Below are 16,136 nucleotides of genomic sequence, written 5' to 3' on the forward strand. Positions count from 1 at the left end.
CTCAAGTATAAATAAATAATCTACTAATGGCTTATAACTGATAAGTCTTGACCACACAAGCGAATCCAATCTTCGTAATTGTCCAACACAACTGGGTAGACTTATACAACAATAATCTCTACTGCCTTACAAAGCAAAACAGTTCCCAAACTGCAAAAAGGTTTAAGGTGACCTAAATAACCCTCACTCTCTTCAAGTTATTACGAAATAACACAGGTAAGTTGATTAAGAAGGCAATTATAATAGTCCTCACCAGACTCTAACGGAAACCTGCACCCAGTAAACCTCAACGAGGAAAGCAAGCTCCCAGACCAGGACCGCAACCAACCGTCGCTATGCCAACAAGCATGGAACAACGGCCCACAATCCTTCCAGTCTAAGCTTCGCTAATTCCCAAATTAACTGGTTCATTCGGGCTCCTTAACCCTATAATCTACCACTTCTTAAATAAACGAAACTGTCTAACGATTCCCCGATCTTCAAAGAGATCTGATATAATTGGTAGCTCCGGCAACTGGGAACAAGCACCACATTAACCGATCGCACCAGGTACACTTGAGATACATCCCCAACCACCAGCGGTGGTACGTCAGATTTACACTCGAAACTCAGAACACCACACAACTCCACAGAGCTCTAGTTAGCACGCTGCCATCTTGAGAAGTCCCAGCAACCCACGCAGCCAGCGCCCTAAGGTAACGGGCGCCTCTGATTGGTTGCCGCGCGTATGTTTAATGCATAATTTAGACGCGCCTGAATTATTAATGACCCAGACTAAACAAAAGTCTGCACATCTACCCTGTTTTGCAACAGTGTATAGGCTAAGTGTACAGGATTTAATGTTAGAATTTCTGGGTTTTCAGATAGAAAGTACAAGCTCCTTTTTTCCATTAAAGAATGCAATCAGCGGAAGATTATGAAGCAAGTAGAGGACTTGCAGAAGAGGGGGATTATTGGACCGTCTGACAGCCCCTGGGCTGCTAATGTGGTGTTAGTCCGAAAAAAAGGACGGGTCACGTCGACTTTGTGTTGATTATCGAGGCTTAAACAGGGTGACCATCAAAGGTGAGTACCCTGTGCCTCGGATTGACGAGACACTCGATGCTCTTGCGGGTGCGGAGTGGTTTTCGACATTAGACTTAGCTTCGGGATATTGGCAGGTGGCCATGGACGAGGATGCCTGTAGGAAATCAGCTTTTGCGGTCCGAAATGGCTTGTATCAGTGGAGATGCATGCCTTTCGGCCTCTGCAATGCCCCAGCCACATTCGAGAGGCTGATGGACAAAGCAATGGCAGGCCTTCAGTGGGACACCCTGTTGATATACCTGGATGATGTCATTGTATTTGGCAAAACGGTCAAGGAGGAGATCGAGCGACTGAGAGTTGTTCTCTCCAGGTTGAGAGAAGTTGGTTGAAATTGAAGCCAAGTAAGTGCTTCTTGTTCCAGAAGCAGGTTAACTATTTGGGACACATTGTGTCGTCCAAGGGTGTAGCTACAGACCCTGAAAAGGTGCGAGCTGAGTGGCCGACACCTAAGTGTGTGAAGGAAGTGCGAAGCTTTGCTGAGCTGGCCTCACCGTTGCATACTTTGACTGAAAAGTCAAGAGAATTTGTCTGGACCAAGGCTTGTCAAGAAGCATTTAAGGAGCTTAAACGGAAGTTGAGGGCAGCTCCTGTTTTGGCTTACCCTCTGCCAGACAGTGACTACATCCTAGACACGGATGCTAGTGGAGTTGGAATAGGGGCAGTTTCGTCCCAGGTCCACGGATGCAAAGAGGAAATTATCGCCTATGCCAGCGGCAAATTGAGTAGAGCTGAAAAGAACTACTGCGTTACGCGTCGGGAGTTGTTGGCGGTAGTGGTCTATTTGAAACAGTTCAGGCAGTACCTGTATGGTAGGAAGATTGTCCTTCGACACTGACCATGCTGCCCTCCGGTGGTTGCTTAATTTTACGAGCCCCGAGGGCCAGCTTGCTAGATGGCTTGTTATCATCAGTGAGTATGATTTGACCATTCAACACCGACCTGGACAAAGCATAGGAAATGCCGATGGGCTGTCCAGGAAGATCTGTGAGCAGTGCAGTCGGCATGATGATGATGAGGAGGCAGTGGAGGTACCTCAGGTAGCTGATGAGTTTGAGGGTGCTGAACCTCCTGGTATTTTTGTGGGTCAGGGAGAGTTGTTGCTGATCCAGGAGTTCCAAAGGTTGAGATGAGGGGCATTTTTTCCCAAATTTGTATGCTGAGGGATGCTGTTGGGCAAGCACAGCTGAAGGATCCCAGCATGAGTTGGATTGTTAAATCTAAGGAGGAGCTGAGCAGTAGACCTCTTTGGGAAACTGTTTCAGGCACCTCGGCTGCCCACAAAACGCTATGGTCCCTCTGGGACCAGCTGCAAATGCGCAATGGGGTGCTTTGCCGAAGGTGGGAGTCTGACGATGGGAAGTCAGTCACGTGGCGACTGGTACTTCCAAGGAAGCTTCAAGAAGAGGTCCTTCGTGAGCTTCATGGTGGTCGGACGAGCGGTCACTTGGGTGTCACAAAGACACTGGCCAAGGTAAAAATGCGGTATTACTGGCCAGGAATGACCGCTGACGTGAGGTCTTTCATAAGACAGTGCAAACTTTGTGGAAGGAGGAAGTCTCCTGTAAAGAGGAGAGTTTCCCCCTTACAACAGTACGTGGTTGGAAAGAGTGGCTGTGGACTTGCTGGGGCCACTGCTCCGGAGTGACAGTGGCAGTTCTTGGATCATGGTGGTCGGGGATTACTGCTCCAAGTGGATGGAGGCATATCCCCTTCCCGATGCCAGGGCTGAAACAGTGGCAAATAAATTTGTCATGGAGTTTGTCTGTAGGTTTGGGATTCCTTTGGAAATGCACTCAGACAGTTGTGGGTAGGACAGTTTTTCCAGCTTGTTTGTGACGTCATAGATGTATACTTTTCTTGGTCAAGAGAGGGAGCTCTTGGCGCGCCAACATCGTCACATTTCTTGTTAACTGAAGAAAATCGTCAAAGATTCCTTTGATTTTGCTTCATATTTGAGACGCCCAATGTTGTCAGTACATATAATTGCTTTGGGATTTAGATAAAGGTTTAGAGATTATTGTGTATAGAGGGGAGTAATAACTACGGTCATTAGACATAGTTACTTTGGGTCAACTTTTTGGGGTAAGATTTGGGTAAAATTAGCGATACACGTTTTATAGATGTGACATAGTTCTAGACATCAATTGCTTCAGTTTGCTTGGCTTACTGTCAACCAAGGTTAATTTCTGGTGGCTTGCTAGGTCACGTGTACATGTAGTTGTTAATGAGGAAATAATTCACGGACACAATTCCATCAGTTTGGGGATCAAATCAGTCAGTTTAATTCATTTAGTTTTCATTGTAATTGATTCATATGTGCCCAAGTGTATTTTGGCATGATTCTAGAGACTTACTGTATTTTCTGGTTTGTATTACTTGCAGATTGAACCGTACGTACATACGTAGTCATAGTTGGTACTGGTACAATACAAGGGTGAACAGTAATTCGTCATCAAGGGAGTTCTTTTTGTCGTCATCCGTCACTCAGACCAAGGGACAAACTTTGAGTCGGCTGTCTTTGCTGAGATGTGTCGGGTTTTGGGCATATCCAAAAGTCGAACTAAAGCGCACAACCCAAAGTCCGATGGACTGGTTGAGCGATTCAATAAGACTTTGACCAACATGGTTGCTGTGATGATTGAACCAAAGAGGAAACAACGTGACTGGGATGAGTGTCTGCCATATCGTCGATCGCACCACGATCCGGCGTATCCTCGTTTTTTGGGCAAAGTGACATTTTGCTACATTAATGAAAATATGATTGAAATGAATGATTTAACCCAATTACAAGCTTGTCAGGTCTTTAATTAAAGAATTATAGAAACTAACAAAAAAGTCATTTGCGGAAAAATCAGCCACATTATTTTCACGAACCGTCGCATAAGTTCACATCTCAATGCCAATCTAAGAAAAAGAAAACGATCGTCTAACAAAGAGACGTATCCCGATACGTCTCGTGCAGAAAACAAAACAAGCCACTTTTATTGTGCGCCCTCTGTCAAAATACGACGTTTAGCTCACGTTGAACCTCGTACACAGAGTCGAACAATAATGGTACGGTACGGCCTAGTAAGCCTATGCTTAGTTTTGCTTAGTACGAGGGTGAGAAGTTGACTCTGGTTTTACCGTGGTTGACCAGGCCTGGCTTCGCGGCGAAATGGCTGAAAACAGCACCTTGCCCCCCAAAAAGGCAGCTTTAAACAGCAGAGGTAAGTACGTCATAGGTAAAGACCACTTTCAATAATCAATGCTTAAACATGAATGAAAGTAATCAAGTTCTATGGTGAAAAAATCTCTGAGCAGGCCAAGCTTTAGCCTACCACGGTAGGCCCGTACTACTAGCCCTTAGACTAACGTTGTCGGAAGTTGATTAATCTTTAACGTTACATTTGAGTTTGACAAATATCGTATTTTTAAATGTACTTGTGAAATGAGCAGAGTGAGGTGTGGCACACAATGCCGTACTGTTGGTAGGCTCACCCTCCCATTACAATGGTGCACGTTAGGCCTTTGCCTGGGCCCTCATTAGTCAAGGCTAAATCAAGACACTACATGGTACAAGATGGGATTTTCCCCTAAGTATCATGTACTTATAGCAGTTAGTTGCCAGATGACTATTAAATATGTCTTCTTTGTGTTTCTAGGTCATGTGATGTTTTGATAGAATGGACTGACAGATCAGGAAATGTTGTATCATCCAAGGATTTGTCATTCAATAAACCACTACGTCACAATCAGCATGTGCGGATGAAGTGGGGGAAAACCTGGTGGAGGGGCAAGGTGCTCAATTTTGAGCAAGGAGGATGTAACGGTAAGTCATGAGTGGATTTTTATTAAACGATTTATGTACATGGTCACCCCGGCCTGAAATGAATATCAATGTGTCTTCTTGCAGATCAAAATTAAGCCATGGGTACATAGAGTTCACTGAAGTTCAAGTCATATACTGATTGCACACTACAAAGCTATTATTAACTCTAAACGGGAAGTGCATTTGACATGTTTGATAATAATTCAATGAAAAAATGCAATTAAAAGAATATTAGGGCCTACTGTTGACACATGCCTTTAAATGTTTGTCTTTAGAATCATCTGAGGGATCATCTGAGGAATCAGGGAACTCAGAAGACTCTAAGGATGACTCCGACAGTGACTTGGATGATGTGCCACTGACACAGCTGAAGTCATTAACTGCATCCAAACCCAGTTATTGTCCCATGACACACCATTATTTGTCCTCAATGCTATTGATTAAATTTCAAAAATATGATAGCGCACCTGTTGTATGTGTGGTTGGCAAATTGCCTAACTTCTTGTAATGTTTTTATACCCACAAATTTTCTTGTCACTTGCAGAACCGTTTGATGGATCCTGGGGTATTAAAGCTTCAGAGGATAACATGGACGATGTATGATCAGCACAGCTTCAGACAAGTCTGGTTTCTAATAAAAGTGAGTGACACTGAAATGGGTTTTGTTTTGATGTACTTGAAGTTTATTCCATGAATACATAGCAAGCAAAGGGTAGATGAAGATCCCATATGTATTGAGGACAAAAAATTCAAAACAAATCGTGTATAGGGAAACTGACTAGGTGCTGGTAAATCAACTTGAACACAGGAAAGATGTGCAAAGAAACTTGATGAGAGCTGGAATTTAACCTGCGACCTCTGCTTTACTGTACCGGCACTCTACTACTGAGATCAGTTAGTAGGGCGCTGGTACATTTATTTAGATGTCACAGGTTTGAGTCCCACTCTATTCAATGTTATTTGCACATCTTTCATATAGACACTTTTTTAGATTGATATTGTTCCATATTCTTACAACTAGCATTTTCCTGACCATTTGACTTTAGTTATTGATGGAGAAAGTCTGTTCATCACCCCCGTGATGGAATCACACTTTTGCAGGGCCAACACAGGTTATCAGTATCTATCTGTCACCAGACTTGAACATAAGTAAAATGTACAGGTTGTATCTAAATGAGCATCATAACAGTAGCAGAAAAGCTTCTCTAGGCTTCTACTCAAAAATCTTCAAAAAGATGAAACTAAAGTTTCACACACCAAAAAAAAAAGATCTGTGCGGTGTATGTGAGGCATACAGAAAAGGGTCAGAGGAAGAAAGAAAACGAATAGGTTTCGAGTATGAAAAACATATCCAAGAAAAATCCAAATCTCGAGAACTGAAAGATGAGATGAAGAAGAATGCAATAGCAAATCCTAATACGTTTGTCGCATCGGTGTTTGATTTGGAACAGGTTTTGTGTTTGCCTAAATCAGGCAGAGGGGAGTTGTTTTACAAACGTAGGCTATCATGTTACAATTTCACCATTTGCTTGGTGATGTCATAATTTCTTGAAGTCCAGTCACAGTTCTGTAAACCAGGTTCAAAAATTAAATTGAATGCATGTATTATTATGTAGTCAATGTTACACATACCGCCTTTTATTATCTTGTTGGCCTAATCACTCATGAAGATTTACATTTTAATGGGTTTGCAGGGGCAATAAAAAGCTGTTTATTATACTATCGTTTATTTATTAGAATGACCTCGTGAAACAATGGATAATGCAAAAACAAAGTGCAAACTTAAGCGCACGTTCTGACTTGCGCATGCGTATTGTGGATCGGCCGCCACGCGTGACAAGGGAAAGTGTAATATGCTCTTTTCACAAACTGACGTATCTGCATACGCCACTTACGCGTTAAACGAGAGGATCGAAAAGAAAATTCCACATACTGACTTTTCACTTTGACAAAACAAATTCTCTAAAACTGCAATGAAAAAACAAGAAGGAAAAGTAGCCATCGACTTTCTGGTGCTGGAAATTAACGAACGAAAATGCAACCATTTTCAAATCGATTTTTCTCACAACACTGTGAACTTCAGATACGTCGGTTCGTGGTACGATCGACGATATGCATGCTTTGCATATCAGTGCACTCCCCAAGAATCGACTGGTGAGTCTCCGAATATGATGATGCTGGGGAGGGAGACCAGGTTGGCAGTGGACTTGGTAATTGAAGGTTCTACAGTGGAGGACCCGGTAAAAACAGATTTTGCACGAGGGTTGAGGCAGAATCTGCAGGAGGCTCATAGCAGAGCTAGAGAGTGCCTCAAACAAAGTGCCAGGCATCAAAAGCGGAACTACGACCGCAAGGTGCATGGAGGAGGGCTGGTGGAAGGTCAGTTCGTCTGGCTTTTCAATAGGTCCAAGACGAAAGGGAGGTCCCCGAAGTTAGAGCTTCGCTGGGATGGACCATTTCTGGTGGTCAAGAAACTCTCTGATGTAACTTAGAGGATTCAACGGAAGCCTGGAAGTAAGGCTTTTGTAGTTCATGGAGACAGGCTCAAACCATACACTGGCGAGACCCTAAAACCATGGCGATATGAGCCAAAGGTGATTGCGGAACCCTTGATGCAGGAAATAGCTAGGGGTCCCCAATCTATTGGGTTAGAGCTTGTACACGATGGAGTGAGTAAGGTTCGTGGAAGAAGTGATGAGCCTCCTGAGGCTCAAACAGTTGGTCCTTCCGGATACAAGGACGAGAGCAATGGCCCGACACGAGCTCCCACAAGGTACCCTCAGAGGGAACGCCGGCTCCCGGCACGATATAGGGAGGATTTGGGGAAACTATAAATTGTGTTAAAAGTTCCTCAGGGGGAGAGATGGCCTATAATCCCAGGGTAGTTTGAGGAATTAAATTGATGAGGATGCTCTTAGGTGTAGGCGAGACCTCATCAGCTGGGAAGGGCCCAGCTGAAGATGAAAAGGCCTCTCACTCAACGGTGAGCAACCTGTCTCGTGTGAGCCGTTCATCAATATCCCCGATCATTCGCTTGACTGGGAGGCCCCGTTCCATTCTCGACCTAGTGAGGAAAAGACCTCAGGCTGCAGGTTCCACAGGGAAAAGTTCCGGCCAAGGGACAAGCCAAGAGCCGACAAAGACAGCTACCTTCGAAGAAACAGGTGGAAGTCCCACAAGAGAAGCTTTGATTTCACTCTCCCCAACCCCCATATCACCTCTGGTCCGCTGCCCAACAGGGGAGTCCAACGAGCAAGAGAGTCCAGCCAAGAACACAGACGCTGAGCACTCGACAGTGTCTGACCAGCCGCAGGTTCCTCATAGTGTACCAATCTTTCGCCATGGGGGTAATCCTTGCTCTATTCTTGAACTGATGAGGAAGGAGCGTCAGACTCCCGAGTAACCCAAGTCAATGATGCCCATGAGCTCAGGTACAGAAGCCAGCCCAGAGCATGAGGAGAAGACTGACAGAGACGAGGAAGGGAAACCAGCGAAGAGAATGAAGGTTGCAACCATAGAAGAGAAGATCTTCCGCAAAACCTTCCTCGATGGAAGGCTAAATCGAGAAGAAGTCCACCATCAGGCATACCTGAGACCTGTCGATGCTAATGAGTATCTCACAGTTGCAGAAGACAGCACTTAGTTTTTATTTGCTTCTACCTTTTGTCTATGACTAGCAAGGAAAAGCACTTTGTAAATATGTTTCGCTTGTGTTACAGGTTAAAGTTAACTTATTTCTTCAGAGTATTTTGAAATTTGAAGTGTTGAGGATCACTAAAGGTTTTGGTACTAATTAAAGTTTATTTTTATGTCAGAAAAAGAGGACGTTTTAATTGTATGAATAGCAGGAGAATTTTGAGGTATATTATGAACTTAGTGGAGAGTGTGCTTGTGAATAAATTATGCTAATTGTAACGAGGTTTATTAGGTAAACCTCAGGTTTGTTTTGTATGAAGTGAGTGATTTCCACATTGTGTAAGTAATGTATATCTGTACTTATAACTGGTGTGAGGTTTATGGACCTCATGGCAGGAGTTATAACTGTATAAGGTTTATTGATCTTGTTGTTTTAATTGTATAATAGAGCCCTGTTTCTTATAGTTTTAGATTAAGCCATTTGGCCCGGGACCGATCAAGCTTAGCTGGGGTCTGTGTGACGAAACGGGGGTAGGTATGAATGCCAGGCTAAGTCATGAATTATTAAGCATTGTGTTGACCAATCAGCGTTGCGTAGAGGACTAGGTCTGGGCGCTTGCGGCGTGCTTAGAGCGCGCACAATCAGTTGGTGAGTTTTGCTGCTGGGCCGCAGAGTTGCAGGATCGTGGAGGACGCTGTCTACCGTTCTATGCTGTGAATGCGCGAGGTATAGCGTGGACGCTGCACCAGGGGCGCTGCGTGTAGTGACTATATCTGGTAGGTTTAGTAGCGAACCGTATTGGGTCTAGATTACTTTAGTGATAGAGCTGAGTGTCGTGAACCTAGGCTGGGAGCTAGTGGTCTTTGCTGTTGGATTGCTTGTCGTCTGTAAGCACTGATAGTGGGGTGACGGCTGGAAGGCAATCTTGTCATTGTGCTAGCTAGCCTTCAGGTTTACTTGATGTACTCAGATCGCTGTGAGGGTAATTTCCCTTTCGTTAGATCGACCCCCTTTTGCATGACACTGTGTTTTATTTGTGTGAGGGCTATCACTATTTAGTGAGGTAACCCTTGGGTTGTAGACTAGCTGTGTTTACGTTAGTCGGGTGGTTAGTTAACCACGTGAGGCATATTGTATTGCCTTGTGAGGTGTATTGTGTACATAAACCTTGTGTGATTTATATACCTTATTGATTTTTATTGCAATAAATCAAATACTTGATTATTGTCCTTGGAAATCCTGTGTCACTGTGAGGCTTATTTGGGTTTCCCTGTGTTTCATTACTGTATTGCCAGATAAACCCAGTCTTTCCTAATTGGTGGTAAACTTCCACCCAACGAACTGCCCCTAGGCTTAGTCCGCCGTTCGTTAACTGATATCCCCCCTTGTGTCAGGGTAGCCGCTCACCCTTGCTCAAGGTTAATAAATATATGTGACCCAGCGCGAGTAAATGAGGCGTATTGCGGCATTACCGAAATGGCTGTACATGCAAAAATAGGCACGAGGGTCTAAAAAGTCGATTTTTTTTAAGCAGAAAAACGTACCTTGATATGTCTATTTTCCTGTGGTGTCTTTTTGTCCGGTAAATTTTGACGATAAAATGTGTTTTTATTATGTTTTCTGAGGCATGTCATGACCAGAGCTTATCCAGTTTGGGAGGATTTGGCCGATAAAGAGCTCAATAATAAGTGTTGTTTGACGGCTCGTCGTAAGCGTTACGAACGTCCAAGCACGCAATTCTTGGCACCGTTGCAAAGGAAATTTCCTGATCTATAAATATAATCAGGTCAGAAGGTCAAGAGTCACCTCTAGGCCAATGAAACAAAGCGAAAGTTAATGTAAACAACCTTGATGTTGTTGCCATGCTGTGCCATAAAGTTGCGCGTCATTGGTTGATTTTGAACATGTGATTGGTTAATGTATGCTGATGTCATTTCTGCGCTCGCGCAGTTGACACAAAACACACTGCGCTTGCGTAATTTTATGCACATTAGGGTCTTTAACATAACAGTTTCCCACGGCCGCGGTCAGCCACGAGAACGGTTTTTGTCAATGACTGATCGCAGTCTAGTCATGGATTCTCAGGAAAAGCGTATATCGGAGCTGCTTAATAGTATCCAGGGCTGCAATTTACACGCAGCAGATGAAGACGGTGCCGAGTGGAAGAAACTTATTGCCGATTATTTCATACACAATACATCGAGCGACTCTGAATCTGAATCTGATTATGATAGTGATACCGAGAACGACGAGGCGAACGACGAGCGCGAGGCGAACAGTGACACTGGTGCTGACGACGATGAACGAGAGATCGAGAACGATCAGCATGACGAGGTGCACAGCTTACATGTACCAAATCCGCAAATCCCACTTGTGTGTTTTGACATTGACGATGGCAACACCAACACTGACCAAGAGTTGCATGTTGGAGAAAGAATTGCATGCGAGGAAGCCAACAATTCAGTCAGTGAACATTATGAAACTGAGAAAAGAAAAGTAGAAAGCTTTAAATGTGCCTCCAAAAGTGAAGCATGTCATCAAGCCTTCAGCAGTGAAGCAATTCTGGCATCGCGTCTGGAGCTTCGTGTGTTTAACGAAGGTAGCCTACATTGATTATCGAGAACCTACACTTGCACATTATTCTTTGGTTGTAACTTGTATAATGCTTTGGGCGATTTTATTTTATAAGCCATCATTTCTTTTGGGTTTGATTTCTTTCAGATTCAATTCCATTCATGTATCTTGTTTTTTTTGGTGGGGGGGGTTCGAGAAGGGTGCAAGGGCACTGTATTCTACCCGAATAAAAATGGCTTTGTCTTAGTCTAGAAAAAAAGTTTCATAAATGCAAAGCATATTGAAGGCATTTCCGTTGATGACTAACGCATTATTTCATTTTCTGAGAGTTGATATTGACTTAAGCTTAGCCAGGCATGCCAGGAATGATGAACTGATTTATTTTTTGCATACTGTTGTTTCATTTTGGTTAGATCCAAAATCCATGTAAACTATGTAGGCTAGGCTGAATTTGTACATCTATTTCATAGAGTTATTGAACTCAGACCTTGTGAATCCTAGCCTAGCTTTCTTCTAATCGCCAACAGCTTACATTACGACCTTGGAGAATGCTGTCGCTGGCTAAAGATCTCCGAAAATTCAAAATGTAGAGTTCACAATGTAAAAAGCAATCATATCTGATTTCTGAATTTTGAAACAAGCTATGTTGAAATCTGTAAAAGTTTTGCAAGTAAACTACTTTAGCTCATCAGCTAATCGCCCTAATCCTTTCTGAGAAGACACCATAAAGGCTGCATGATTATTACGCAAGTTCAGCTTGGAACTGTATTGACCTGTGAATAACTTAAAAATCTAACCCATTATGTAGGGAATAGAATTTTGAGAGACAGACTTTGTGTGCTTTAATCTAAATTTATTGCCATAGCTCAGGTACCAATCTAAGTGACTTCTGCTCTAAATATTCCGTTTCAGCTGAGAAGGACTTGCTTGTGATGGGGGCCATCCAGGGACATACAAACCGCTCCAAAATGACGACAGCACTCAAACATACGCCTTCAACCAGGAAGCGTGCCCACACTGAGTACTTTGTTAGAGGGAAAAAAGTGTGCCGAGAACGTTTCATGTTTATGTTTGCGTGAGTAATTTGATTAAATCTGCTAAAAACTGTTGTCATACTTTGCATTACTTCTTTTCATAGCATGTACAAAGTGCAGAAATGCACACTTGTTTGGTGAAAACATTTCCTTGTTCAGCATATTTCATCCATTCTTCCTCCTTCTCCTTTCCGTGTCCTTTATTAACCCACACTCTCCCTTTCCTCATCTGTCTCTCATTTTGTTCCTCGTTTGAATAACTTTTGTCTCTACCTGTGTATTTTGCATTTTTATAAATTCTTTCAGCATTAGCAAAAATAAACTATCAGCAGTGCAAGCGCACTACCAGGAGAATGGCATCAGCTCTAGAATCAAGACTACCAAGAGGAAACAACGTAAATCAGCCCTGTCATTCGAAGATATCCAACGGATCGTGGTGTTCTTGCAGAACTACGCCTCAACGCATGCTATAATGCTCCCAGGCAGGGTTCCAGGCCACAAAAGGGACGAGATCCTCTTGCTGCCAAGCAATACTACAAAAGCCAGTGTACACCGAGTGTACAAGAACATCATGAAAACGGGTGGTAAGTGTTGTTAATGCCAGCGATTCACAGTACTGTGCCACCAAGCATCACTAATGCCTTTGCCAATCACAGTGCACATTTGCATTGTTTGAACACGATGACACTACCTGAATGTGCATTGTGATCAGTCAATGAGTTACAAATGCTTTGTGGCCCAGTATTGTGAAGCGCCCATATTCTGTGTAAAATTTTACCTTAGAGGAGTTGAACTAGTATTACTTAAGACAGGCAACTACATGTACATGTAGCACTATCAGGTATTCGACACAACTACTACACTCAACGTCCTAGGCCATATTTACATCCATGCATGACACATTCTCTCATTTTGCAGGATACAGAGTTGTTGCCCCTACATCCTTCAGGGACATCTGGAGGGAGCTGTGTTCGCACATTATCATCACCAAGCCAATGACAGACCTGTGCCCCACGTGTCAAGAAAACAACAGCTCCATCATAAGGTGACCTGCCAGGGTGATCATTGTAATAACAAAATTTACATGTTTAGTCCTGATAATACATGCACTTTGATTGCAAATAAATGTACATGAAATTTTTTCAAAGTTTACCATCACTACTGCTGTTACGAGGTCAGCGAACATGAGTGAAGAAGAAAAGGGAGAAAAGCTGAAGGAGCAAGAGAAGCACCTTCTGACGGCTACCAAGCAGCGTTCCCACTACACGTCACAAGTTCAGCAAGCCAAAGCAGCGCTGGATGGTCAGCGCTTTGATACTGCAGACAAGTCATCACCCCCTGCAACTGCACACTACTCATTTGACTTTGCTCAGCAAGTTCACTTTCCCCATAAGCCTCTTCAACCAGGGCCGATATATTTCCTAACGCCTCGGAAGTGTCTAATATTTGGTGTATGTGCTGAAGCCATCCCGCAACAGGTGAGTCCTCTGAACCTCTGGTAAACTGCCATCAAACGACCCTCCAAGGGTAAGCCATTAAAATGAAACTCTTCTTTGTTCCTGTGCAACAAGCAAGCACTTTGTGCCTCAATTTCTCGATGAAAAAATATGGCGACTTAAACTTTACAAATCGAAGTCAAGATATCTTGTGCTCCTTGCTTTTTAAAGTTAGAACGTAACTAACACAACCATAAACCAGAAAAACCCCAGACTGGTTTACAATGCCCTTTTCTCAAAAACTTGGAACGAACCTTGGCTTGTAATGCCGATCTAGATTATGGGCTTATGCATGTCTATACATGTATGTTATTTTCAGATAAACTACCTGATGGGTGAGAGTTTTGTCATTGACAAGGGATCCAATCTGGTTATCAACCTCCTTCACCACTTCTTTGGTCAACACAGTTTGATGGAAGCATCGGTTAATTTACACTGCGGCAATTGTAGTGGCCAAAATAAAAATAGGTTTCTTCTTTGGTACATGCCATGGCGGGTGATCAACAGCCACCACCACTCCATCACACTCAACTTTCTCTTGACTGGACACACCAAGTTTGCACCGGATTGGTGTTTTGGTCTGTTGAAGAAACGTTACCGTGTGACTGATGTGTCCAGTCTAGATGAGTTGTGTGATGTTGTGCGCACAAGTTCACTGACCAATCTTAATGTACCCCAATTAGTTGGGAAGGAGGATGGCAGGCAGTTTGTTCCTCAGTATGACTGGCACTCATTTCTTGGCCCCTACTTCAAGACTCTTCACGGTATCAAGAAGTATCACCACTTTAGGTAAGGAATTCTAAAAGTTAAAAAACATTGATAAGATCCTCAAGATACTGTAGCAGAAACTAAAAGATTCTAAGATTCCTTTTAGTGTCTGTAAGAAATGACTGTCCCTAGAGTTTTGCAGACTTAACAGCTCTATGTGTCAGCAGAAACCTGTGGAACTCCTTGCAAGAAGGAATTCATTGTTTCCAATACATATTTAATTTTGGAAAACAGTATCAGATTTGGCTCATTTTGCAGAGAGCGGCATCTGTATTGACGATGATTTTTAACTTGAACCAGTGCTGCAAATGTTTTGATAAATCATTATTTACATGTCTGTTGAGAATGAAATAATTTACAATACATTTTTTCCAATTTCTTCCTTCCCCTGTTCCAGATTCACGTCAGATGCACCAGGCTGCGTGTATGTCAGAGAATTCGCCGACTCAGAGGAGGAGCGTTTTCATCTTCTCAAGGCCAATGCAGTGCCTCCTCGTGAGTTGCCACAAGAGAGGGGCATACCTGGGCTTTCTACAGCCAGACAGTGGTACCTCTACAACAACATCCGTCGGTTTTGCTCTGATTCTACCAAGGATATCACATGTCCCCTTCCAAGTTTGCCGCGACCACAGGCTGTACCCGAGGAGTAAATCCAGTGAGCAGTCCAGCATCTAATGCCAATCTAGTGCCAAACATTTTTGTTTCTACCCAAAATTGTGTACATGTATCTTATTTTAAATGAGAAATATATAATTATAAATACAATTGAAATTCTGCCATAGGTGACTTACTGGTAATCACACAACAGTCATTTCTTACAGATATTTGCTTTCACAGGGATGACTCATTTCCTAATTTTGACCAAAATCCATGTTTTGTGACCCATTTGTAATGTTATTTTAACTAATTTAATTTGTGCAATACGTTTTCCATATTAAGGAAAAAATCCTCTGTGTGTGTATATTAAATGTGGTGTGCAAATGTTTAAGAATGTGCATGGTCTCTATGGAGTTCTGAATGTAAACAGAATTTTACCCAAAATGGCTCTTTTTAAGTGAGAAAGTTATAAATATTGCAATTCACGGCAAATTTGATTTACTTCATTAAATTCAACTTTTGGTTATCATACACCCTGCTCTTATCTAGTCATTGCTTGCAGCTCATTTGCTTTCTCGGAAATGACTCATTTCTAATTTTCGACAAAAAATCGTGTTTTTTAACCCATTTTAATGCTATTTCAGTTATTTAATTTGTGCAATATGTTTTCCAAATTAAGGAAAAACTTTTGCTATGTGTGTGACTTAAGTTTGGTGTACATATGTTTAAGAATTAGCAAGGTTGCTATGGAGTTCTGAATGTAAACTATAATACAACAAAGATTAAATGTTGCCAAAACTTTAACAGCCTGTATCTCCTTAATTTGATTTTTGAAATGTCAGTGTCATGTGACCTAAATCCAGCTGTATCTTCGTAACCGTGTATCCTATGAAGATGACTGAGGTACCATTTTAATCCTTAAACCATGCCCAACATGATTATATAAAAATCAAAATTTTCATTTTTAGCTCAAAAAGCCTCATTTACTCGCGCTGGGTCACATATTCGCCTACCAGGATGATCAGGTAAATGTAATGAATGTAATGATGATGGATTTTACATGATACTTAACCCATCGCTGACTGGAGATGGCAAAAGCCGCCGTGAAAACTGAGATTTCACAGTTTTATGTG

General features: G+C 42.6%; 1 protein-coding gene and 1 long non-coding RNA gene across 4 annotated transcripts; both read left to right on the forward strand.

Moving 5' to 3' along the window:
* Positions 1-2,213: 2,213 nt before the first annotated feature.
* LOC110990637 (uncharacterized) lies at positions 2,214-6,616 on the forward strand. Of its 2 annotated transcripts, XR_002599899.2 has the most exons (3): positions 2,214-4,295; positions 4,731-4,897; positions 5,173-6,616. It is a non-coding gene; the product is annotated as an uncharacterized LOC110990637 (long non-coding RNA). The 2 variants fall into 2 exon arrangements; XR_002599898.2 differs by having other exon boundaries at positions 2,214-4,897.
* Positions 6,617-7,330: 714 nt separating this feature from the next.
* On the forward strand, positions 7,331-15,807 carry LOC110986725 (uncharacterized). Of its 2 annotated transcripts, none has more exons than XM_087131840.1 (7): positions 7,331-9,310; positions 12,021-12,183; positions 12,449-12,726; positions 13,061-13,187; positions 13,317-13,620; positions 13,958-14,427; positions 14,804-15,807. In XM_087131840.1, exons 2-7 carry the CDS (start codon positions 12,041-12,043, stop codon positions 15,054-15,056), a joined length of 1,575 nt encoding a protein of 524 aa, XP_086987966.1. In that variant the 5' UTR covers positions 7,331-9,310; positions 12,021-12,040; the 3' UTR covers positions 15,057-15,807. The 2 variants fall into 2 exon arrangements, with proteins under 2 accessions (XP_086987966.1, XP_022104563.2); XM_022248871.2 differs by lacking the exon at positions 7,331-9,310 and adding an exon at positions 10,276-11,133.
* The last annotated feature ends 329 nt before the right edge of the window (positions 15,808-16,136 follow it).

The sequence above is a fragment of the Acanthaster planci genome, unplaced genomic scaffold (assembly GCF_054643075.1).
Source record: "Acanthaster planci isolate LZ-2023a unplaced genomic scaffold, COTS_SCS Contig18, whole genome shotgun sequence".
NCBI lineage: Eukaryota > Metazoa > Echinodermata > Asteroidea > Valvatida > Acanthasteridae > Acanthaster > Acanthaster planci.